Source organism: Botryllus schlosseri, chromosome 1 (assembly GCF_051294905.1).
Source record: "Botryllus schlosseri isolate E-star chromosome 1, Bs_hap1, whole genome shotgun sequence".
NCBI classification, from domain to species: domain Eukaryota; kingdom Metazoa; phylum Chordata; class Ascidiacea; order Stolidobranchia; family Styelidae; genus Botryllus; species Botryllus schlosseri.
The window spans coordinates 6,064,277-6,090,468 of NC_137236.1; the positions used below are offsets into that span (position 1 = coordinate 6,064,277).

Genomic DNA, 26,192 nt, shown 5'->3' on the forward strand with positions numbered 1-26,192 from the left:
AACACCAGCAGGACGAGGTAGATGCAGGGGCAGGACACGCGCCTTGACAGAAAACCTTTTATTTGGCATTCTCGTACTACATCCAAATCAATCTCATTGCGATGCATTTTCTCAGCTACCAATGGAGATGCGTTAGAACTATGATTTCAATATTGTAACAGATCACAGACTAAGACAACAACTGAATGCTATACAAACAGACACTTGATAAGAGAAAATGGATACGTTGTTGATACTAATAAAGGAATCACTGAGTTCTGCCAATATTGCAACTGTAAAAGGCTATATAAAAGCAATGAACCATGATCCCCAACTTGATTAACATGGTTGTTTGGAAACTGATACTAATAACACATGATAAAGGTTGCTAATATATCAATCCTGCATGATCTACCACAAGCGTAGTGTATAAATATATCCATTATGACTACGTCATCAAAACACATGCGGGACTAATATATTTGACCAGAATTCGGCTAGGCTGGCTGCTGAATTGATCGATTTAGAATTAAGCAATGTATTTCGCAGGCGCGTAGCCAGGGGGGGGTTCGGGGGTCGGAACCACCGACTTTTGAAGCGCGAAACCCCTTCCATTTACGCGAAACCCCTCTCGATGCATTTCAATATTTCGTCGGTCGGTAGCACTAGCTAATTTGTAGCACGCTCTTGCGCAATGACATGACCGATACATACGATGGCTTTTTTCTCGCGTCTTCTCTCGTGTGCACAGTAGACGAGAGAGGGCTTTTTTTCACGTGCGTGCAAGGGAGACAAGGTCGTTATATCGTATAATGTAATTAGGGCTGGGCAAAATCGAGTACCTGAGTGATTCGATTCTGAATCACGTAATGTGCTTCGAGTCGAGTCGAGTAATCGAGTATCACTCATTATGACGTCATAACAGGATGTACTATGTCGAAGTCCAAATATGAACCTTTTATGCCACCACAAAGAACGTAATGCTTGTTATCCGTCACTTTAAAGATACTTTGGTATTTTTTCTACCATACCGATTTCATTGCACTTCTTAACAATTTTGGTGGATGATAATGACTTCGGAAATGTGTTATTTCCAGTAACGTTCGTAGCTTTAAACTGTGCCTGGTGTGCTGTAACACGGCCAATCAAGGTTTCACGGCTTCCTCAGTGGAAAATAATATCAAAACTATAATTCTCGTCAGTAAATTAACTTTTAGTTGCGAGGACCGTATAATTTCAGTACTCGAAAAAATCGTATTTTACTACTCGACTCGAATCATTAAAATTACTACTCGATTCAGATTCGAGTACTCGAATCATTTTGCCCAGCCCTAAATGTAATCACAGTCACAGTGTAGCTACAACTCGTCGCGTCGCTTTTCCGAACGCGCGTAATCAGTATTAATAATTTCGAATGTATTGCAGTATTCACCTCACCGGCGACGCGTAATTCATAATTGTCGCGTGGTCCGCGATCTCATCAAATCTAGAACTCTATTAGGTCTATGCTTCAACAATTGGATGCTTAATCTCACGCATTCACCGATACACGGCAACGCAACTTTGATCTACAATTTGACGGCTTAATATCAACAAAGAACGAAGAAATAGCAACAGGTTATCTGAAGAACACTGTATTCAAACGGCATTCTTCAATCTACGCTAACATTTTTTGCTAAAATCCTTTAACACAGCCAATTGGCCGGGCCTATTGCAGATGCGGTTCTTCAAGCCAGTAGAACTAGGCTTGTTAAAGACGTGATAAATCAGGCTAGCAACGATTGCACCCATAGCACGGCAAAAACTAGCGAGAATCGATCTCGCTGAGATGATTGCGAAATTAAGTCATCGATTGGCGCGCGCTCGGCAATCGTTGCTAGCCTGATTTATCACGTCTCTAACAAGACTAGTTCTACTGGCTTGAAGAACCGCATCTGCAATAGGCCCGGTGCGAACTATACCATCGCATTTGCTTTGCCTGTCCCGCACCATATCATCGTTGGCTTACACAACAATCGCATCCGCAATATGCCTGATACCACACTGTAAAAAATCTGGTAGATTTACTGGGAAATCTCTGTAAATTTTACAACGAATTACCGGTCGCAGCCAATAACTGTGCGTAGCTTGTAATTTTACATTTTGATATGTGATATTACCTTTGTTTAGCTGTGAAGTCAAGTTGCCAGAATTTCCTCGCAAAATTACTGACAGTTACTCGTAACTGCAGTTTACAAGGCTATTGGGAAGATTGATTAGCTTCATAATCGCTGCAGCCAATATATACGTGGAAATGAATGTTACTGATATATCATTCTCGTGGTGATTTGACTTGATTCAACCTTGTTCGCGAAACTGGGGTCTGTCGTACGGAAATTGTTGGCCCAAGTACCAATTTCAGTATAGTACATAGTAAGTAGGGTACAAGAAACAACTGACAATCGTAGCTAATGTAGTTACACCATAGCCATTATAATATATTATAAGGCTATATGGCTATACGGCCGTTCTCGCTGGTTACATTCGTTGTTACGGATACGGCTGATATGTTAGAAAATCAGTTTAGGATGTATAATATTGTTCGGGAAACTAGAAATATCAGCACCGCATGCTCAGTTGACCATTTGCTAATGGCGGACAAGGCGACCTGTAATAGGTTACAATAGGTTACCGTTACGCGTTACTGGTTTTCTGAGATTTGTAGTAAACAGCCAACGCACAACTGTGACATCACAAGGAGCGTCTCGTTTAGTAAGTACAGAAAGTAGTGAACAACACTTGGGATAAATATCAATTTATACGAAATTAGACGGAAAAGAAAGGAACTATATGTACTGATAAATGTTTCTGTATGAAAGAGAAATAACCTAAGTCAAACATTATAACGTGGCCAGCAAATATTATTGGTGGCATGTCAGCGCATGAATACGACTTATTTCGAAATCGTTCGAGTGTCGTATCGTCATCTGATCATTATTGAGATTTGAGCAAAGGGTGATGCGAAGCTTGTTGTGCTTGAAGAAAGTGGACACGATCGTGGAAGATTCCTAGGAACGCTGAATGGGATACGCATCGTAAAAGGTACAGTACTACATAGTACTTGTTACCGTGAATATCTGCGACTGTGCAATGTGCACACCACTTTGATTTCATGATTGAAATATTTCATTCTCCGCATTCTCTGTTCTATTTTGGGATACTAGTCGACTTATATAGTGACCTGTGACACCACATACTCCGCCGCGGAGGAGTTGAAACTGTTGGCTTGTTTATGTCATTTTCGGGCCATAGCATAGAGATGTTTTCATCCACTGCTGGATTTATTTGGCACACATGCCACCTCATATCCAGAGTGGAATTGGTGAGGATGAGGAACCTTTTGCTTCAATACATTGATAAAGTAAGTCATGAATCTCTGCTATATCATGTACAAGGCGGAGCCTTCATCACACAATGTACCAGTACCGGTACTTCAAAACATGTTACCGTATATTTTTGTTTGCTTATTTGTCTTGGCAGTCTTTATAATGTCATGTCTAGGTTAGGAACTTTGCTTTATATAGCGACTTACTCATGAATTCTTTTTAGTGGAACTGCAAGACACTAGTTACACAGAAGGAATGAGGAAGATAAAAAGAAACAATTGGAAGTTTCGCCGGTGGTGGAATTAATTCACCTTTTCTTGCGACCGCTCGTGTTACTGCATGTCTCCTAAAGAAGAATTAGACCTCCAGCAGCAATTCTTTTCCATCGATTACCACTTCATCGTGATATCAAGAATGAATATACAGTTTGTTCCAATGTCGTTTTGGGAGTGTGAAGAAAATTTTGCGATATTTTAACATCGAGTTGCTTTGCGATAGGTATGGGTGTACGTGAATTTACAAGCTGGTATGTATCCTGATTTGCAAGGACAGCATGTAAGTAGGTAGGTAGGTAGGTAGGTAGGTAGGCGGTCTCGGTCTCAAATGTACAGGAGAACATGTAGATTGGATATACCCGGAGGGGACTGTAACATTACAGTCTGTCGTGTAAAGTGAGATTACCGGACGAGTGTAAGTTGGATTTGCATTGACCAACGGTAATGTTAGATTACCACGAAATGTCTGGCTACCGTGCTTCCAAACATTTCGCGGTAAATCGAGGTTTTTATTTTTTACAGTGCAGGGCATGGTATGGTATGGTATGGAACGAGAATTTTCCATACTCCATACTTGCCTTACTCTCTCCATACCATACTTGCAATTTTCCATACCATACCAACATTGTTCCATACCATACTTGATACATATTCCATACTTTCAAATACTTCAATATCATAAGTATAGTACCTTTTCTAGCACCTATATTATTGATATTTCGGATGTCATTAATGCTTAAACTAGCCATGATGCGAATCTTACTCCTGGTAATAGTTTCACAGAGTCTGTTTTGGTGAGGTTTAGTTTACATTGGTGATGTGCCGTGTACCTTTACTCTGTCTACAGCAGTGGTTATCAACCGAGGGTCAGCGGACCCCTGGGGGTCCGTGAAGCATTTTCAGGGGGTCCGCGAAGCCTCTAAATTTGTAAAATGATTGACAACCTAATTTTTATTTTTTAATTAAGACAAGCATGAGCCTTTTTCGCTTCATAATAACTAAAACTTTTGGAATCACATCATTGAAATGGTCGTCTGAGATGAAATATCCGACTGTGCAAACTCATTTTAATTGTAAAATTGCCAATAGCCTGCTGATGCAAACATATTGCTGTTTAGAGATGTTTTGTTGGGCCTTGTGAAAAAATGAAATGTCGGAGATAGCAAGGTCAAGCAGGCAAACATGTCGGATTTGGAGTTGTCAGTCTCAGCAAATTAGTAAACAGTCGTTTGAAATAGAAATTCCTGAATTTGTTTTCCGCATCTGTCTCAATGAAGGAATTGAAACTTCGCCACGAAATCCATTTTCTCCTCTGATATACCACTAAATAACTTCAATATGATATGCTAGATAGAAATGACTGTAGGCTGGACGTGAAATGTTCATTAAAAACTCACACCAAATTCTATCATCGGAAGCGTTACGCGTTACTATTACATTCGCCACCAATACATCGTTCTGGAAATGGATTTTCGGCACTCATTCATATCAAGTCGAAGACGCGGACTTTCAAGACAATAAATACAGCTGGAAAATTCCCTTCGAACTAATGAAAATAAACCCAATTTCTACATATAGTGTGCTGTTATTTTCAACAAAAGTCATTTTGTGGCTGTTTATCACTAGTCTACATTTATTATTTGCACAAGACAGTTGACGGTTGCACGATAATTGAGCCAATTTTGAGCGAAAATTAGAGGGGGTCCGCGATGTCCGTGACGGTCCAAAAGGGATCCGCGAAGACAAAAGGTTGAGAACCACTTGTCTACATCCTCCGCGAGCAAATTGAGATATTCAGATTTTTTATCTAAGACCGTCAATAAAAGGGACTGGCAACATACGGCCCGCAACGACATTTTGTCTGGCCCGCGGACAGTTTCCCGTCTTACATGATAATGTGGCCCGAGGCCCCGGTCTGCCGAGATTCCCCACTACTTACCTAAACGCCAAATTTTAGTGACCGCATGTTAATATATAGGTCTGCGCACTGCGCAGCGTGCGAGAATGGAGCTTGCGGATAAGTTCTTCGAAGCGAGAAGACTTGCATTATCGGCATTTACGATGTACTCAACCCTAATGAATTGATATTTTGGTAAATTTTGGGTAAAGGGGCTTATCAAACGCTTTCAAATCTTAATTAAGGATTGCACTCTGAGTTAGTTGGTCAGCAAGAAGCAGACATGGCGGCGCCTGTATGACAATGCTGTTCTCAAATCCACATTGTATTTTCATTATCGGCGAGAAATGGCTTTGAAGTGACATTGCTGTCGATAAAAGACATTCAATAAATACGATTTATTCCTTGTATATAAGGGCGAATAATTTATCCATTCAGCAATCCGGCCCGCCAAGTACTTAATTTTCCTATATCCGGCCCACCGACTAGAGAAGTTGCACGCCCCTGCTCCATAAGAATATCATTGCATTTCAGGTACATTGGCATGAGGCACATGTAAGTTTGAAGTCAATACTATAGGCGCACCCATAAAATATCCCAGCTGCAGGCGATCAATACTACAGCGATCTGCGTGATTATTAGTACAGTATTTGGTTGGGGTTAGTGGCGAGAATTTCAAACTAAATCCATCCCATTCCCTGATCTATAATCAGGGTTGCCATCGCCAGGGACCAAAAAATAAGGACAGTCAAAAATTAGATTAGCACGAAAAAGCGTTTTTGTACATATACTATGCATTTATACGAGGCGTGGCATATCACATTCCATACTTTTCGCCAGAAATAATCTACGTCAGCAACTCCTTGTCATTAGAAAGTGCTTCATGGACCTTCCGACATCTCAGGTCTAGGTTCACCTTTACTCAAGGCCGAAACAGCACTTTGTCAGCCCCCCTAAAAAAACCTTGGTCTTGACCCCCATAAAATAGGGTGATAAACCAAACTTCTTCACCTCGTTGAGATTGGAGGCGTCAACTAAGATTAAAAAAGTTTATACAAAATCATTTTTGAGCGTACGTAGCAAGAACTCCAGTAAGTTATTTATTATGTTGAAATCGGGAAATATTGCCGATTTTCAGACTTTGAGGTGTATTTCAAGGAGATTCCATTGCCCTGATTAGATTTAACGTATATTTGTTGGAATCAGTGCGACAGTATCTTTCAAATAAAATGAACATTATTGAATTTAAGCACGCGGGTCGTCAGCTATGGGATTAGCAATTATGTTGCGTTCAGATTGCTGAGCAATAATTTCCTCCGGGCAAGCAAGCGTAGCAACGGGTGTCGCGTATCTATCCGTAGGTTAGTTATCTATAGCTAGATACCTTTGAATTCTCTCTCATAATCGTCACGAAAAACGTTGTTATGTCTACTCATTTTAACTAATCAGATTTAGCCTTATTAGTAGCTAAAACTAATTGCGCAAGTGCAATGTAATTTAGAAAAATTTATCAATTATTTATAGCTTCACTACTTTTTAACAAATGTGTCGACTGCACTGCTTTTTTTTACTACGCAAAAAATGCTGGCTTCCCCACACTTGAGCTTATTCTGCTGTAGACCAAACAGCAGGAACCTGGTACTGCTGTTTACTGCTAAAATAACGTCCGCTTCTGTAGCTTGGAGGATGTTCATCAGGATATCTTTGAGGATGTCCATCAGAATGTCTTTGAGGATGTCCTACAGGACATCTTATATATATCCATTTCTGTCGACAAATGTATATATTTTGCACATAATCGAAGGACATCTTTTGAACTCATGAAAGATGTTTAAAAAATATCTTTAATAAGTTTTGTGTTTGCTGGGTAGTATCGTACTCTTCAAGTTTGTTATTGTGGGGCGCTCGAAATGATGCCGCGGGCCGTATGTTGCGTCCCCCTACATTCGGGATCCACCTGAAGTTGGTTACTGTGTGAGCGAAGTATTCTTGCAAAGCAACAACACAGGCAAATTTATATTTGTTCGGTATGGACAATATTATAGAACAAGATATTTCCACTTGGAGAGAAGACGAAATTTGATGTCGCAAGGTTGGTCATTTTACACTATCGTAAATCTCTGTCGCTATAATGCTCGTAATCGAATCAAATTTGACCTGCAATGTATTCTGGGTAACCCTAACAATTTCCTCACGTATCTGTAGAAATTTGAAAAATTAAAAGTATAAAGAAGGTTTCCATATGGGGCAATCCTTCGCAGTAGGGGTCTCAGCTTTCCCGTGGCCACTTACTGGCCACAGATTTTTTTGTGGACGGCCACGAATTTCTCGTGGCCGGCCATGAAAATGCGTTGTCTCGTGGCCGGCCACAGTGAATTTCATGGCCGGCCATGAGAATTCATCGTGGCCGGCCACGAGTTCATGACCAGTTCGTGATTTTGGCATATCTAGTTGGATCAAAATCCGCCGTTGCATCCAATTTGACAATAGTCAACTAGATCTTCTTCATTTACAATACGAACTTGCTGGTGGCAAGGTTTGTGTAGACGACTTCCACTATATATATATTCTCGCACGTACATAAGTTACATTACCACTTTATTGAGTAGTTTAGGGATGGGTTCAAAATTTGCACGGCTTTACACGTGTTACCTTCTCTTTACGCTGTAGAAATGAATTTAATTCCCACTGACTATTGAAAAAGTACTCTGGGACGGTGCGTTGTAAACTAACACCGAAAAATACGTTCCTTGAACTTTCTAGAATCTAGATATATATTTGATAAAGTAATGTATGAGCGTACTGCGTACATCTTATTGCTCGGTCAGACAAACGTCTTTACATTAAAACTGCATGGTGTCCACACAGCTTCCACGCCAGGCGATCAACGCAATGAGATTGCGTGAAAGATAAAAGCGTGGTGCAAACTCGATAGCCTTGCAGTCTCTTATTCGCATCTCCATCGCCCAAGCCCATTAGCGATGGAAACGTAGATAATCTGACTCCCTGCCCCTCCTTCGTTTTTTTTACATAAAGAAGCCGTCATATTTTGATGATCTTGTCGCCATCGCATGCACTAGCCATCACTAATACCAGTGGTGTAGCCAGCGGGTGGGTTTTCAGGGGTCAAAAGCGCTCCCATTTCGAAGTTGTATTGATCGGTCACATTCCGAGAAAATAGCCGAAACAAAATACATGCTTTTCTAAGGACCAAGTGAAGTGCAAACATGATTGCACTGGTCGTTAACGTTTTTGTCATTGTGTGACGAGATCTCGCCATCGCGATCAACTCGGACAGACCCACAAGGATGTTAAAGTACGCCGCATTGCATGGTGATTTGCTTCAAATCACCCCATCCAGCCTTTGAAGCATTGACTAGTATCGCTTGAGTCAGTACGGTCGTACCAAACACGGCGTCAATGAAAACAGGGCCTTAGAACAGTGGCTCCCAACATTGAGATCTGTAATCCACAGTGGTAGGGTTACCATACACCCTTTTTTAGTTGCGAGTGTGCAATCGCCCAGCAGCCAAATCTATAAAGGAGGATGAATTGCCAATTTTCGATTCATTGAAATGGATGGACAAATCCTCCTAAAGTAGGACGTATGTACAATTGTACATAGTGGGGCATGTAACCTGAGTTTCGCAAAGTAAAGTGCAGCTGAGCTCCGCGTCGTATGCCCGAACTGAATCGAAGGACGCTGTTCCACTTTGGTTCACTTATTCTTTGTTGATGACATTACAGATACTTCATGGCGTGCATTGATACATTTCCCGAGACTTGTTTAGTCACTACACTTTTTCGCAAAGATAGTCATATCTCAATTGTTCTACTGGCAGTCACGCATGATTACATCAGTTCCTACAAAGCTATAGAACCTCAACGAACGATTTCTTGGCGCGAGATATGTGGAAACTGACTGCATTCACCTAATACGTGACCAAATAGTAGCAGGCTATATCACTGCTCGGTATGGAATTGAAGCACCTCATGACATGTTTTCACAATTCACTCACATGCCTTAAGCATGCCTTATACACACTGGTACGGTGCCAAAGCGGCCAAATCCACTAGTTTCATAGTTGGACTGTACTTATGTCCATCTTTTTTAGTTTGAGAGGCTGATGTCCACATTCTGGACATCAATATTGGCATCCATCCATTTTCAAATTGTGGGAGCCCGGTTATTCGAAAAAATAGGTAGGTCTACAATTGCTGAAAATTCATTCATATTAAATGAGACAGCTAGTGAAGTTAACTTATGCATACTTTTTTCAAATCAAATAGCAAAAAGTGGTTTTAGGTAGCAGTGAAGGCAGTGTGAAAACACAACCACTCGAATAAGCAGCAGGAGTAGGCAAAACCTACTCGAGTAATTCGAAAAAATAGAAGTCATTACACAACATACGAGATCGGGTCAAGTGAATTACCGTACCGCAGACTGCAGACAAAAGTGAAATTTGATAAGCACGAAAAAAGGATGTCAAACTTATGGCCAGTGGACCAGAACTGACCCGTCGGGTAATTGTATTGTGGATCGAGAGGGCCTTGAATGTCTGATCAATAAATAGATTGTAAACGTGATGTGACAAAAGCGATATTTATGCTATTGCCCAAGAAGCCAAACATACATATACACTGGTCGTCGTTTGAGGAAGTTCAAGGTGATGTCATTTGCGGATCACGTTTGCATGATAACTTTATGCGTGTGTTTTTATATACCACAGGTAATTATCATAGCGCTGCCAAGATTCTGGTGGAATTGGAGAAGACTTTACCGAATTTGTTGATGGTGAAGCTTCGACGTGAGCAATTAGTTTGTCAGAAGTCTTTGTTTGACGATATGATAACTCCGGTGTTTTGCTGCAGCAAGCTGCCACCGGGGACGCTACGAGTTCATACTACCAGAACTACTGGAACTATCAACAAAAGCCAGCAGAGGCAAGAATTGAGTATATTTTGGAAGAAAAAAATATCAATCATGATAAATATTTTTTGCTACAGGCAGCAGCCCAGCAGCAGTACCAACACAGTACACCAACAGTACACCAACAGTGAAAGAAATTTCATTGAATACAAATTGAATACCGCGGGTGCAGAAGCAAATTGAAGAACGCTCACGAGATGGAAGCATAATACCAACAGTGAAAAAAATTTCATTGGATACAAATTGAATAACGCGGGTGCAGAAGCAAATTGAAGAACGCTCACGAGATGGAAGCATATTTCGTCTTTGTTCTCATCCACGAAACTCATAAACGTCGTAAAATTGTTTTGGATTGGATTTAACCATATCCGCCTGAAGTATATGAGCATGTCAGTTTTGGCCGGGGCCTGTCGGCTTTTGAAATCACTTACTTTGGTTCTTGGAGGCAGTGCGTATTTGGGCCTTTTCTGACCGTTGCTTGCCATTTTATGAGTGACTTTTGCTCGGATCTTAGCGTACCGTTTGGGTTTCCCATGTGGTTTTGATGGTTGCGCGCACACTTTCGGTGTCGAGGAGACTAACGGCGGTGTTCGTCGGCAGAAGTCCTTCGCTGGTGACGATCCAAACGATATCTGTGATTGTAGCATTTTCAAATGGTTCGCTTGTTAATAAAGCGCAAAATGTGCAGTTACTTCGCTTAGCAGTTGATCTGTCGTCGTATCAAAGATGTCAGGCTTACGCCGTTTCCTAATATGCTTTGGTGATTTCGGATCGATGTTCTCCGGTTCCGCGATCGTTGGACTCTGGATCTGGAATTGCATGCATGCTCCCCAGCAAACACAGAATATATTGCATATATATTGTGTATATGTCTCAACTACTTTAAAATATATCTAGTCATATGTATTGTTTATATAAATCTGTCGACACATTTGCACATATATAGGATATCTTCAAAGATACCCGTATGACATTGTCATGATATCTTGCTTGACCCTAGACGACCCCCGACCCTAGGTGACCCCTGACCCTAGTTAGGTACCTGGACCTGCCACATCCTGCACTGCCCTTATCAAGGAAGACTGACTGATAATTTTACAAATCATGCATGGCTTTGTTCGTGTATTAAATCAGCACAGAACTGTGCAATCACTTCAGCAAATATTGCTGCCTAAGCATAAGTTCGAAATCGTTGTCGGAATTGTCAGACTCTGTGATGACAGCCTTGTTCCTGTTATCTTCTTTATCGCCACCCTGTAACATAAACGAGTAGATTAGTACAATTGATTATTATCACTGTAGAATAAAAGTTGTTCGGTGTTTGGTTGTGAGTAAAGTAGGATGGTGGTCTAAGTCACATTCACCAAAAGACTTGAAGTCCTCTTTCAAAAGCGACATGACCTTTACTTTGTAGCGACCCTGATACGGCGTCACGTACCTAACAGGGAAGCCGGTGTGTTCCTGGGCTCCGGACCTCGTCTCTCTGCGTTCGCCGCCTGCTGCGCTCTCGCTACACGAAACGCCTAACACAGTACACCCGTCCATACGGTTATAATAAGATTATATTCCACGACACAGTACTCAAAACGGCGTTTCACACTAGACTCATATTACACAATACACACAGCGATACATGCAAACTGATAACGGAACATGCGACCTAACAATACGAGACACAGGCCTACACAGCACACAAGTTCACACAAACCGTATTACGACAGCTAGACCTAAACCTACACCAGCAGCAGCGTTTCCATCTACAGGCGAGGGACTAACTACGGGACAATATCACTCCCCAGATGCTAGCACAGCATCGTCCGTGATCTTTCCATGCCCCAGTCAATCAATCTGAACACAGATTCCGACAGGATACATCCACCTCAAGCCTACAAATACAATGCCAACTACCTGCTACTTCACACCCTAACTGTCTAATACTACAACTACTTCCTGCTGCTGTTCCCGACTACTCATACTTCACGCTACCAAACACAGAGACATACTCACTCACATCCAGCTTCAGCCACGCTCTCAGCCAACCCTCTAATCAACTAACTCAACACGCAGTCTCCAACCATACCACGTGCAACGTAAATTTCTAAACGGCAAATATCGAACATTCTAGAAACCCCGGGATGCCACAACTTTTACACTGAAGATATAATCAACGCAGTTACGCTGTCAAGATGAGACACCAGAACCTGTGCAATAATGCCTGTCATTATAGAGATGATTTTCATGCTATTGGCGTCATGAAGTGGCTGCTGCTGGAAACGGATTTCAAAACCTATAGTTTGGACACGGGGTGAAGATTGTTCTCCACATTATTATTTTAATATTAATATGGTAATAGTTGCCTGTGAGAGGCTGATGTGATATTGATCGCTCCTTCCATGCACGACACAGCAAATATATGCAGTGGTTCCCAAACTGTGGTCAGCGAGACAATTTTTATGACTGCGTAGTACCTTCCAGAAATTCACACGATCCAGAAATTTTCAGAGATTTTAATTCCTTGAGTATAAAAATCTTTAGACAGGTTATTGTCTAAACCAAAATCGAAGTTGCTTAAAATTATTTTGTAAATCAACACAAAGTAGGGTTATTCAAATTAAATTTTAATCTCCCCGTGCGAGACAAATGCGACCCGCGGAGGGAAATTGTAAAGGTCTGTCTCGTAAAGTTTGGGGACCACTGATATACAATGTTCTGAAGATGAGCGGTAACAACAATTCACTTACAGTTCAATAATATCATCAAAGACACAACTGTCACGCCACACAGGCTTAACTTAACAACAAAATTACCTTGCAAGATGCAGCAACAGTTAGAGATCTTGCAACCTGATCTTTAGTTCTTTTATCTGGGATCTCGAGGTCAGGATGAGTCGATCTGCATGCTCCTAAAAAGAGATATAACTAGATGAAGATGTCCACTGTCCAGTCATGGTATATTATACATCAGACAACGAACAAGTTTCATTGATATAAGAGACTGTTGGAGGTATAGAATTCCAATATACTATTGAATAATATATTCATATTGCAATATGCATAATGCATATTGCATATTGCAATAATATATTCAATTGCAGCTGAATATTTTCTGCTAAAACTCATTAGCAACTAGAGTACTAAAGTAGGTAACTTAGCACATCACGACATCAGTATTCTTATTACCAAATATGACGTCAAACGATTAAAATGTTGAAAAATCGAGGCTAGGGCTCAACTTTTTTTTACGTTGATTACGTTTAATTTCCGTCAATAACCGTTGATAACTTACGTCTAATAGTCTTTTCAAGTGTCACTCCTGTTGTTTTGACCCTTAAGACTAGGATTTTCATACTTTCTTTACAGCTATGCTGGTCATCATATTTCCGGCAATTGTACACCCCGGATTCCCATTAGAGCGGCTACCTGTAAAACATTATATTAGTGGTACACAATACAGATGGTACTGCCTTGCATTAATGGTTTGCACCAGAATTAACAATAACATTTATGGGCATTCTAGATAAAACCATCCACACCATAAATTTCATGGTCACGCTAATCAAAGGCTTGGTTGACTTTGCGATTTCGCAATAAATCACATTGGCAATTCAATTTTTGATAATAGAACTAATTTCGAAAAGGACCCCTGCTGTGTCTGAAAATGATTCCTTGGTGTCGGCATACACCCCTGATTCAGACTGTCAATCGCTTTGTTCGAATGAGAAACAAAAACATACCAGCGCAGACTTTGCCGTTGTTCAAAGGTGTTCCAGCTGTGACAAGGTTTCACAGGGATCTTCAATTATATCTTCCAGCAAAATTGGGGCACTCGATTGAGGTCTTTTAGAGTCATTGTCGATATGATGTCTGAGGAAATCCATCATCTGGTTTTTCTGCAACTTTATGTCTTTGATGCACAAGCTAAAAAGGATTCGATTACAAGAAAGTTAGATTGACCATCATATGTGATATACTTACCATTACTTTATGACAGGCCACATTGTTGATGGTCAAAATTTTGTAGTTCAACGATGATTTTAAATGAAGGAGCATCTGAAAAACAGAGAGACTTTATTCTCAAATTCGAGAACGCATCAAAGTGCTAGGAACTTACTGCAGGACTTAGATCTCTGGCCGTTACATTCAATTCAATGTTGGGATCATAGATCATGCCATTCTTGAACACTCTTTTCGCTAAATGATGGCAAACTTGCATTGCGAGCATCATTGATATCACTCCTGCTTGCCACTTTCATTGCCAGAATCATAAGATGACCGCATTCTTGAAATTGGCATGTTTTGTATCTGAATACTTGGATTACGTTTCTTCCTTGCAGTGCAGGAAAAACATCATCTACAAATTATAAACGTTTTACATATATGTACCATATTTCACGGAATAAAAGGGTATACCTTGAGTCCTTGACCATCAGTTGACGCCGAATTATTCAAAAATTGTTTGTTCAGCTGACGTTTTCGTTTTGGCCGCTGCGCTTCATTTTCAGTCCAGACAATGACAAAGACGTGAGCAAGCCACTACTCTCCGCAGCTTTTATTATATCACTAAAAGCTACCTTCAATACATCTAAAACAGATGGATAATGTAGATGGCAAAGGTAGGCCCACTTGGAAAACAGTAGACCTACGCTAATTCTGAGTTTATAACTTACTGGATGAGCATTTCATCTGTATCTTTTATACAGAGACCGATTGCGATTATCATATTATGGTTGCTTTTTATTCTTAGCCTTACTGTGCTATTTGCATTCTTACGCAACCACCAGACATGCAATACTATTATAGATACAAACAATTTCACACAATTCACAATTCATAAGATATAAGCTAGTCTGAATCAATGAGATCACTTCTACATCGGTTTTCCAGCTTTTATGTATTACAGCAACAGCAACCGATTGTTCTTGTTCAACAAAAAGCACAACAGCAAATGATTGCTCGATTTATTGATCGACTAATACCCACCTATATTCATTTACAGCAAATCCTTAAAGTAAGGTTGGAGTAAGTTGATATCCAGAAAATGTGCTCCTGATTAGCCGCACAAGTTCTATAGTTTATTAGTTGGTTTGATATGAATCAAAGAATTATATTCAGACATAGCCGCCCAGTTATGATATGGACACTATATTACCAGAAAGACTAGACTAGTTCTATGAAGTTACATCGTATTAGCTCAAGTCAAGTCCTTAACTATGATTATATAAGAAGCATAGCCTATACAGTGCAGTTTTCGGTATTCTTCTATAGAAATATGCTTGGATTAGCCTCAATTAACTGCGATTTCCCTGAACGCAACTAAAACCAAAACGACAACGATATCTGCACTGAAAGCCGCCATTATCAGAGCGCTTCTGTCTTTTGTCTGACGATTTGAAACCTGCGCGCCGAAACGGGTGTTCGCGTGGGAGAAAGTGCCTCAAGCCATTGAGTCACTCGGCTCCGACGGCTTGACGGCTAGATGGTTTTCAGCGTAGCCGGAGTGGATCCGGATTCTGAATTTGCTTTGACAGTCGGATTGTAGCAGGATTTTTCTATTGAACTTTCAAATAGTATAGCATTATTTTGGCAGCAGTTTTTCGGATTACCCAGAATTGGAAATTCATAAGACTTTCAAATTGCCGCCTGGAGCCGTAATGGATTCGGATTCCAAAATTTGGGATGGCCAAGAATCAAAATATCTGCAAAATCACGCGAAAGCGGCGTGTGACAAAAGGAAAAACATTCGATCATAGCAATTTACAGCGATGTAAATTGCTATGATTCGATAGTGGCAATAATTACGGTGACATATCACCCCAGAAGAGTAAGACATCAATAAAATTGATAGTAGATAAATTATACCATAAAATGAAACAATAATCGAATTTGATTCCTCACAAATGTATTTTCGGCATTTTGACGAAAGTTGTTGGATAAGAAAAATATGTATTCAAGATACGTTTCCGCACAAGATATGCATAAACACAATTTTGAGATAATTAGGATAACAAAAAGATATCCGAACATGTCCTGAATATATCTCGTGTTTGCTGGGTCATTTGTGAGCAGACCTACTATACGTATATAACCAACGACTGCCGAACGAGCAGACGCGAACGAAGCGATGAAACTCTCGGCGACGGCCGATGCCGGTTGGGGCACGGCTTTCTGTGCTAGTGTTCGTCGTGACCCGATCCCGGAAGTGGCCCACCGATCCCAAATCGGCTCGCGCGGCGGAACGTGTTCGCGCGCTGACCGGCGCGCAAGTTCCAGATCAGCGCGAGACGACGGTTTTCGACGGCGGGCGGGGCGGCTCGATCGAGCTGTGCAAAATTACCACATCTACTTCCTAAAGCCGCGTTTCGCGGAGCTAGCAAGACCCGCAGCCCCATCTGACCCGCGCTCGTCTGACGGGCAGTTCAGACCTGTCGGGCGATGACCGCAGCCCGGTTCTGCCACGTCGCCAACCAGTACTACAACGCGGCAAAAGTCCATTTTGCACTGTTGCACATTAAGCACTGTGCTTGCCTCGCCGCCGCGCCGCGCCGCCGCCGGGGCTCGAATCCCTCCCACCAAAGGCGAAAATGAAGAGCGAAAAAGTATACGGTATGGTTACGCCCGAAGAATGTAGAAGGGCAAGAAGTGCGAGGGTCATTGTTGCGTCATGCCACTGTTACGTTGCGGCATCCATTTTGGTCTCAAAAGACGCATGTCCGGCCAGAAATGAGAACGGCTGATCAGCTCCGCCGTTGACTTCATTCCTGGGTGAGAAAGATTGTGAATCATTTTGAATATACGACGTCTCAAACTGGCGGAAATATACGGCCGGGGCTTTTCCCTATCCGATATTCTGCACCAAATGTGATGTTCATCAAATCTGCGTTTTACCAATCCAATAGACGTTTCCGGCGGCGCGTCAATCAAGGCTTTCAGCTCCTTGTCGTCCTCCTGCGCTCGTGCTATTTCGCCTGTCGAAACTATATCGGCATGGTCAAGAATCACGTTGTTAATGCAAGGGTATGGCTCATTTGGTAATTCATGTTCATCGTCACTCTGCGGCGTGTCATCAATGGAGATCAATTTGTCAAGCATTAAATCTGGTCGTGATAAACAATCTGCGACCGTGTTCTCCGAACCCGCAAGTAATTTTAAACATGGATGATAGTCCAATATGATGCAGCGGTATCTATTTTGACGTGCCAGTTTCAAATCACACGTGCTCGAAGTTAGTGTCTGGAACAGCGACTTCGAATCCACAAAAAGATCAAACTCCCTTCCGCGCAAAAACGTATTAAAATGCACCACGCCATTTTTACATGCCAGTAATTCCTTGTCAAAAATGTCATAAAACTTCTGATTCGCTCGAAAGGCTTTGGAGAAAAAGCCCAGGGGTACGAGCTTACCGTCAGGTTCATATTGATGCAATGCGGCCGCCATGGCCGTCAGCGAAGCGTCAGTGTATAACGCTAACCTTGCATTTTTATTCGGATGTGCTAACGCGGTCGTCTCGGCAAGCAGCGCTTTGATGGTCTGGAAGCTGGTCTCCGATGCTGTCGTCCATTTTAACCGCTCGTCCTTCTTCGTGCAAGAAGATATCAGGTCATACATAGGTTGTGCTGCTTCGGCAAACCTAGGAATTAAACGATGGTAAAATGCTGCCATTCCACAAAACCGTCTCAGCCCTTTTAACCGTTCGGGGCGAGCAAAGTCCCTGATTGCCGCAGATTTGTCATTAGTCGGCAATATACCTTCAGGTGTCACCAAATGGCCCAAGAATTCCACTGAACTCAGGCCAAATTGACATTTTTCCGCATTGATAGGAATGCCTACCCGTTCCATAATTGAGAAAACTTCAGTCAATGTGCCAAGATGATGGTCCCAATCGGAAGATCCTACGAGTATGTCGTCCAGGAACACGAAAGTATCCTTCACATCATGGAATAACTGTCTCAAACAAAAGCTGAAGAAGTTAGGACTACAACTGGTCCCCATCGACATGCGTTTAGGGGCATATACGGCAGAATCTACTGCAAAAGCAGCAATCTCTGATGCCCTGTCGCTCATTTTGATGATGTAATAACCATCTTTAATGTCAATAGCCGAAAATATGGAACAGCCGTACAACTCATTCGTAAAATCGCGGAGATAACTGATAGGATATGCAGTCTTTACTGTCCATTCATTAATCGCACGATAATCAAAGCATATACGACACTCCGCTTTATTTTTCTTTGCGACAATGTGCGCTGGGCTAGAATAAGGCGAGGTACTTTCAACAATCCAACCACGATCTAGCCAAAGTTTCAATTTCTCCTTTACTTGATCGCGATAGTGAAGCGGTATTTTGCGTGCCGGCAATTTGATGATCGGCGCCCCCGGTTTGAGGCAAATGTCAAATTCATATCCTTCTAGCGGCGGACGATTCAAGTTAGTATCAAAAAGGACCTGATATCGGGACAACAACGCGGTGAGCTTCTCATTCTCGCGTTCAATGGTCAGGTTCGAGGCTAATCCTGCCGCTGTAATGCTAGACGTAGCCGTCAAAATTAGGTTACGTTCCTCGTCAGAAATGGTCTGATTTTTCATATCAATAACCCAACCGAAATGTTTGATAAAATCAGCTCCTATGATGTCATACGGAACCTCAGCTTTCTCAAACGGGAAGGTGTACGTGAAGTCAGAACCAAAAGTCAATGAAAGGTCTTCTGTGCCAAAGCCGAATAACCTTGTATTGTTGGGACATCTGAAGGCGACCGTAGGCTTAACAGACGCGCTATCCGTCATTTTCTTAAAGCAGCGTTCACTGCCCGAATCAACCAACAACACACATTTAGTAAGCAAATCGCACAAAAACAAAAGATTCGATCCAGTGAATGAAGGGGGGTTTTCAAGCTTTACTTCATTTATTACAGGCATATTTTCAAGCTCGTCAACCCTTAATGAAAATTTTGACCCTTCGTAGACACGTCAGAGGGGCCATTCTCTTTTTCCCAGGTACATGTTGGGGCCGTGCATTTAGTAGCTTTTCGACCGTATCGAAAATGAAACCAGCAATACGGGTGTTCCACCTTGGATTTCCCGTCCCTTTCCCCCGAGTCATTAATTTTGTTCGGCTTCTTACTGTCTTTGTAACGCGAATTGTATTGATTACTGTTACTGTTCACTTTCAATACTTCACGAAATTCCGACCGAAGATCTTCAAACATTTTACGAATACCCTCGGAATGATCACATTTATTCCTAGGTTCCCAGGCCTGTTTGTTCACTGCATTAACACGGTCCGACGCTACAAAAGGTGGGGCCGACGGTGAAAGGTTTGAATGAACTGCATTGACATAACCAGTGCCGGTCGGAAGGCTTTCATCCGCGCGCTGAGCAATCGTCAATAATTCGTGTGTATCAACGTCATCACCTTGAGTTACTAGCGATGGTCTCAACCTAAGATCCAACATTTGGATAAAGATAGATCGCCATGATCGTCTGTTGGCCTCACAGTCAACCTGCCCGGACATGTACTCGTTGGTGTAATCGAACGCCTGTTCAGGGGTCCATCCACCCTTCCTAACCAAAGCCATAATGGCTGCAAAATTATTGGCCAATTTTTTCGATTGTGGCATATACCGCTGAAGCAAAGCGCTCTTGGCCTTCTCGTAACTATTCACGTGTTTCGTGTCTAGTCGGCCATTGAATGTCTGTTTAATGATGCCTTGGCCAATGTTGAGCATAACAAACGTTGTTCGTGCCTGATTAGAAGTTATACGGAACGCATCGAACATTACTTCTGCTTGTTCAAAGAATTGCTCAGGATAACGTGTTTCGAATGTGACTTTTTTCAGTTTATTCACAACTTGATGCATTTGACGCTGTAATTCCCGTTCCTGTGCCGTCAAGGAAATTGGTTCAAAATCCCTATTCTGTTGCGGTAACATAACGGCGTCATTCGAAATTGGTGGTTGCGCTTGACTGGGCCCAACCGATCGCGATGCTATACTATGCACCGGAAATTGTTCGTGAACCACGTTCTGCTGCGTCCTAATATGCGGTACGGCGTCTAAACTCGGAACCGCGGAACGCTGGTTAACTCTCGTATCAAGAACGGCATTAGGGCCCATATCCCTTGAAGGATCGCGTATTGTATTAGCCGACGGCGCTATCTGCCTGTGCGGTCTTCTGTGAGTTACATTAGTCAAATCTCCCAATATTGGTCGTGGCGGAATAGCTATGTCACTTATCACCCCACGATTGACCACGTCACGATCACCACTTGGACGAATGCCATCATTCAAATCAATGTCAGGACCCGCATCTAAACTAGACCTTGGGGAATCTCCTTGAGGAAAACCCCCCAGCGGACCTGCGGCGTAACCCGACAATACAGACGCACTCTCTGTTTCCGGCTGTTTACGACGAGTACCACCGTGAATTTCAGATTTGGTTTCATTTTTTATGCTAGGAGGAACAGCATCTACACTCTGATCAGAAGTACCGGGTATCACAGTTTCCTGTGAAACAATTTTGGCGTTACTGTCCTCAGAGTGAGGTGGGTCCTCATCAGACTTAATTGTAGTATCTGCGTTTGCGCTAGCCATCTCAGGATTGTAAAATATCCTAGTCTCCACAGATAATAAATCATACACAATAACAACAATATAAGCACACAATAATTATATGTAGCATGCACAATCAACTAGGGACTGCCGTATGAAGTCTATATACCAGAACGGAATAAAGAACACGTCACCTGAGTTGCGAAGTTAAGCGTTTCTTGATGGTAATACGTATCGAGTCTGTGCTGGCGATATATCCAAATAATCTCGTTCAAAGCACCATGTGACAGTATGGTTAAATGAGGTATAATAGTCTCTGCAATTAGAACTCAGACGAGTAGTTGTCCTGGCGTAGGCTGCACTCTGTCTGTACTTAACTGAGAGATAGAACGTCCTCTTCGACCGCTGTCGTATCGTGAACTCTTCAGACGAATATATTGTTCAACACAGTCTATTTATTGTACGTAATTCCAGTAGGTTTAGCATGAATCTCCTCGAAATTGCTCTCGCACGAGTTTATAAATGGTCGATATTATCGTAATAGGAAATCACGTCACGTACGCATAAGGCGTGCAATACACTGTTGTGACACGCCTAAGACACACCGTTACAGCGATTAGTATATGTTAATAACAAATATTGCGGATCGTAAAATTTGTATTGAGTGTAGCTTTATTTTCGGATAATAGAGGCATTACTACACTCGCTTTTATGCTTCAACATGTAGCCTATGTTCTGCAGACAAACGAACTACAATTAATTAGAACTGAAAGTATGATACTAGCAATTGAAAGCGTAATACAAATACCACCTAAAAAGAGCGGAAAATATATTTCTTGTCTTTGTACATAAAGCTGCAAAGGTGATCTGCTAGAACAGGTGTAGGTTAAAAAAGCTGGATTTTCCAGATTAGCAGGACACGTCATGGGCTGCTAGATTTCGATATGCTGGGTAACTGCTAGATTGCGAAACGGTAGTTTCAAACGTTATTGTGGGCCATATTTACTGTGTTGAAATATTTGATATAGGCGACAATGCGGTGTGAGCGGGACCAAGCAATCCGGTACCTAAATTATATTCACTGATACTTTCGTGAAAACATATTTGCCACTCCATAACTGCTGTGCGCGAAGCGCCAAAAATTTCTGGGATTTTATTTGACTTTAATGAATATTAAATGTTGGTACTACGTGAAAACAGTCCCAAAATTTCTCAGGCTATCTTTCGTATTGGGGGAATAAGCTACTTCTACTTGACAAACTGAAAATAGCGAAAAGTAAGTAAGTAGATTACTAAATATTACGAAGTAGAAGTAGAAGTAGAGAAAATCTTGATCAAGTACCAGAAGTAGAGGAAAACTACTTGAGTACTTCCAAAAAGTAGAAGTACATCGTTACTGACCACCTCTGAATATTAAATGAGAAGTACTACGTGAAAACAGTCCCAAAACTTCTCAGGCTATCTTTCGTATTGGGGGGATAAGCTACTTCTACTTGACAAACTGAAAATAGCGAAAAGTAAGTAAGTAGATTACTAAATATTACGAAGTAGAAGTAGAAGTAGAGAAAATCTTGATTAAGTACCAGAAGTAGAGGAAAACTACTTGAGTACTTCCAAAAAGTAGAAGTACATCGTTACTGACCACCTCTGAATATTAAATGTTGGTACTACGTAAAAACAGTCCCAAAATTTCTCAGGCTATCTTTCGTATTGGGGGAATAAGCTACTTCTACTTGACAAACTGAAAATAGCGAAAAGTAAGTAAGTAGATTACTAAATATTACGAAGTAGAAGTAGAGAAAATCTTGATTAAGTACCAGAAGTAGAGGGAAACTACTTGAGTACTTCCAAAAAGTAGAAGTACATCGTTACTGACCACCTCTGAATATTAAATGTTGGTACTACGTGAAAACAGTCCCAAAATTCCTCAGGGGATATTTCGTATTGGGGGATTAAACTACTTCTACTTAACAAACTGAAAATAGCGAAAAGTAAGTAAGAGGAAACAAACTGAAAATAGCGAAAAGTAAGTAAGACGAAAACTACTTCAGTATTTCCAAAAAGTAGAAGTACTTCGTTACTGATCACCTCTACAAGTAATTCAATGATCATGCGTTTTACTGAACCTGCATCACAATAAATTGACCGCAAACGAAGTAATCGGAGCTTACAGCGGGGTTGTAACCAAGTCACAAGGTTCAGAGTCACAAGCCAATCTCACTTTTATAGTTTTGTCGCGGGTCAAGTCGAGTCATTTTCAATTCCCTGCCGAGTCAAGTCCGATTCCAAGTTCAAGTCCGAGTCGCGGATTAGACTGCCGAGTCCGAGTCATAATCATTGTGTTAACTGTCCAGTTCCAATTTAATATCATTCGAAACCCACTTTTTCCAACTCTTGCTCGGTGATATCGAAAGCTTCGCATTCATAATATACTTATTTTCCTCACTTTTAACTGTTTCTCGTAGCATTTTCAAGTACCAGTACTGATAGACGCAATAATAATAGTGTGATAACTTTACTATTCTTCGAAATTAAAATGAAATGCATGTGTTGGTAGACCCAGTCTCGGGTCATGTGACCTGATCCGAGTCATGCGCAATGACTCGAGTAGCCTACAAGTCGAGTCAATACAAAAAGCGACTCAACTCGAGTCGAGTCATTTTTCATTTTTCCGATTCTTAAAGTACGTGGTCGTGTCTTGAAAATCCGCGTCTTCGTTTTGATATGAACGAGGAGTGCCGAAAACCATTTCCGCAAAGATAGATGGATGCTAATCCAAGATTAACGCATAACGCTTCCGACAATACTTTTGGTGTGATCGCAACATTTAGGGCACCAAAATGAAGAAACATATATTTTATGAACATATCACGTCCAGCATCTAGCGCAGGGACAGGCCACATACGGACCGCGGGTCGAATTCGTTGTGCATCATCCTTGCACACAATCAATAATTATAGTAAGCTTTTTTCTACATAGCAATCCCACTTGTGTCAAAATTTGTGTGAAGCGTTTTTTAGGTAACCTAGCAATTTTATCAAGTAGCCAGTACAATTTTTAAAAAAGTCATTTTTGAAACCCCTGGGAGTAGTAATAGATAGTGCATCGCGGTGCGGACCAATGGGCTTAGAGTATTTAATTACGTGATATCTCTTAGCCAATCAGAACGCAGAACATTATGGGTGTGTTTCCAATACGAGAGAGGTTTTGGTTGTGTGAGAGATAGCATAGTTCCAGTTCAGTAACGCTGAGATTTTATGACATCATTATTGCGTAAGTTGATTACCTTCATTATTTATTCGCTGTGCGCTGTAGATCGAATATGTCCAAGATTACTGCTAATGATATATACGTCATAATGAATCGGATTGACCCGATAAACTGGTATAGGTTCGCACGTGAAAAACTTGAGCTATCTGACAATGAAATCGCCGAATGTCAATACATGGATTGCTACAACTTAACTGAGCAACGCTATCAAATGATACAGTTATGGATACGTAAAAATGGTCGTTACGCTACGATGAAAAAACTTGAAGAATTAGTTTACAGTTGTCTGTATCAGATACCTTCGAATAGCAATTCAACTCTTCTGTTGGATTGAAAGACATAACGTACTAAGCGAAAAATAATATTGTGTGGACTGAAGGATAATGAAGATGCTCTCAGAAGACTTCAACATTGGTTTATTCGTAATCATATGCTCGTGTATACGAAACGGGTATTGCTTTTACATCGCAAATCAAAAAAAGGACTCTGATATCGAGGAAGTATACCAAGATCTGAAAGAAGCTCTACACCTTCATCTGAACGATTAGTTAATATGCTTGTTCGTTATTACTTCAAATAAACTGAACATGTGTATTTAATTGTGTAAAATGTGTTATAAAAGTCAGTCTACGGAAGTGAATAGACAAGTCTGAAGCTGTCTATATTGCAGCGTATTAGAGATAGATTGTGCAATAACCTCTAAATACGGAGAGTACTGAACTTGAGTCAGTGATCTGCTTATAAACACAATGCCGCGCTCTCTCTCTCTCAACGGTGCTAACCCTCCTATGTTAGAGCAATTAAATTATTATGCTACCTGGAAGTTTATCAGCACTGAAACTCATTGAACTCGACACAACAATCACAATCACAGGAAGCTTTTATTTCGACGCACATAGCAATAAAACGAATACAATTGATATCGCATTGAGCGCGCTTCCGAGACAATTCAAAATTGTTGAGAATTGCTTGGCATCCATCTGCGATACCCGTATTGCGTATTACCATTTGGAAAAGCTCCATTAGCATTGCTAGCATTCTGGAAACTTGCATTGGCATTTGACATGCCACCAGCATTCGAATACCCAGCATTTCCAAAGCCAGCATTGGCATTTGGAAACCCCGCTTTAGCGCGATCCATAGGCTGTATTTGACCATTAGGCGCAATAAAACGCGACGTGTCTTGTAAAATCCACCCCAGCGGTGAATTTTCTACGTCATTGACGACGTTAGACGGAGAATATAATGTATATTCATCAGCGAGATTGATTTGCTGAAAGTATTCGACGCCTTCTCGAGTATAACACGCAACCAGTTTCCCGTTATGACTTAAAGTTGCTTTGAATCTTTGTATGGCACCATTCGTTGGAAACACACGTAGTTGTCCAGGATCAATCAATTGATCGTCTGCAGTTTCAATTCGAAGCTTCGATACGTTATTGAAAACGTAAACATCTCTCCGAATAGCTATTTCTGAGAGTTGCGACTCGGCCCGAATAGCGATAGACATAATTCAATCTAAACAAAACGTATACATTAAAGATTCAACGGAAACTGTTATGCGGTATACGAATAAGCACGTTGCGAAAGAACTTTGAATCCTTTGCTAATTTCATGATCAGGGGACAGGAAGGATTGAGTGTAGCATGCTCGCTCCAAACATTTGTACAATTTGTCAAGTTATCAAACAATTGCCCACACATATAGCACTTGGCATGGAAATCGAACCCTAAGTGGAATAGCCCGCAAGTTGCGAGTTCAAAAGCATCAACTCTGAGATTCTCTTTATGAGATTCGAATGATTGCAAGCGTCGATCGAAATTCATTTTAGGAAAGACAGGGTGATTTAATAAATCACAAGGTTCATATAGTATCTCGTCCTCTGAATTCTTCATGCATTGATGCGTTCCACACGGCTTGATCTTTTCCATGT

General features: G+C 41.3%; 1 protein-coding gene and 2 long non-coding RNA genes across 3 annotated transcripts in view; 2 read left to right on the forward strand and 1 right to left on the reverse strand.

The window, feature by feature from the left end:
- LOC145447249 (uncharacterized) overlaps positions 1-21,595 on the reverse strand; it is a 229,584-nt gene extending 207,989 nt beyond the window's left edge. Inside the window, exons 1-2 of the long non-coding RNA XR_013917542.1 lie at positions 21,184-21,595; positions 11,139-11,255 (exon numbers count right to left, since the gene is read on the reverse strand). This is a non-coding gene — a long non-coding RNA (uncharacterized LOC145447249). The remainder of the gene's footprint in view (positions 1-11,138; positions 11,256-21,183) is intronic.
- On the forward strand, positions 2,024-3,784 carry LOC145440266 (uncharacterized). The gene is made up of 2 exons (XR_013915497.1): positions 2,024-3,060; positions 3,568-3,784. It is a non-coding gene; the product is annotated as an uncharacterized LOC145440266 (long non-coding RNA).
- LOC145446027 (pre-mRNA-processing factor 39-like) lies at positions 9,799-10,644 on the forward strand. The gene is made up of 4 exons (XM_080324237.1): positions 9,799-10,183; positions 10,247-10,324; positions 10,389-10,460; positions 10,524-10,644. The coding sequence occupies exons 1-4, from the start codon at positions 10,123-10,125 to the stop codon at positions 10,601-10,603; spliced, it is 291 nt and encodes a 96-aa protein (XP_080180363.1). The 5' UTR covers positions 9,799-10,122; the 3' UTR covers positions 10,604-10,644.
- Positions 21,596-26,192: the final 4,597 nt, after the last annotated feature.

Bases quoted from the DNA above. Each gene is read 5' to 3' on its own strand.
- LOC145446027 (XM_080324237.1), top strand. From the start codon at position 10,123: ATGCTATTGCCCAAGAAGCCAAACATACATATACACTGGTCGTCGTTT. The intron at 10,184-10,246 runs GTGATGTCATTT...TATATACCACAG, and splicing joins GTCGTTTGAGGAAGTTCAAG to GTAATTATCATAGCGCTGCC. The intron at 10,461-10,523 runs GCAAGAATTGAG...TTTTTGCTACAG, and splicing joins ATCAACAAAAGCCAGCAGAG to GCAGCAGCCCAGCAGCAGTA.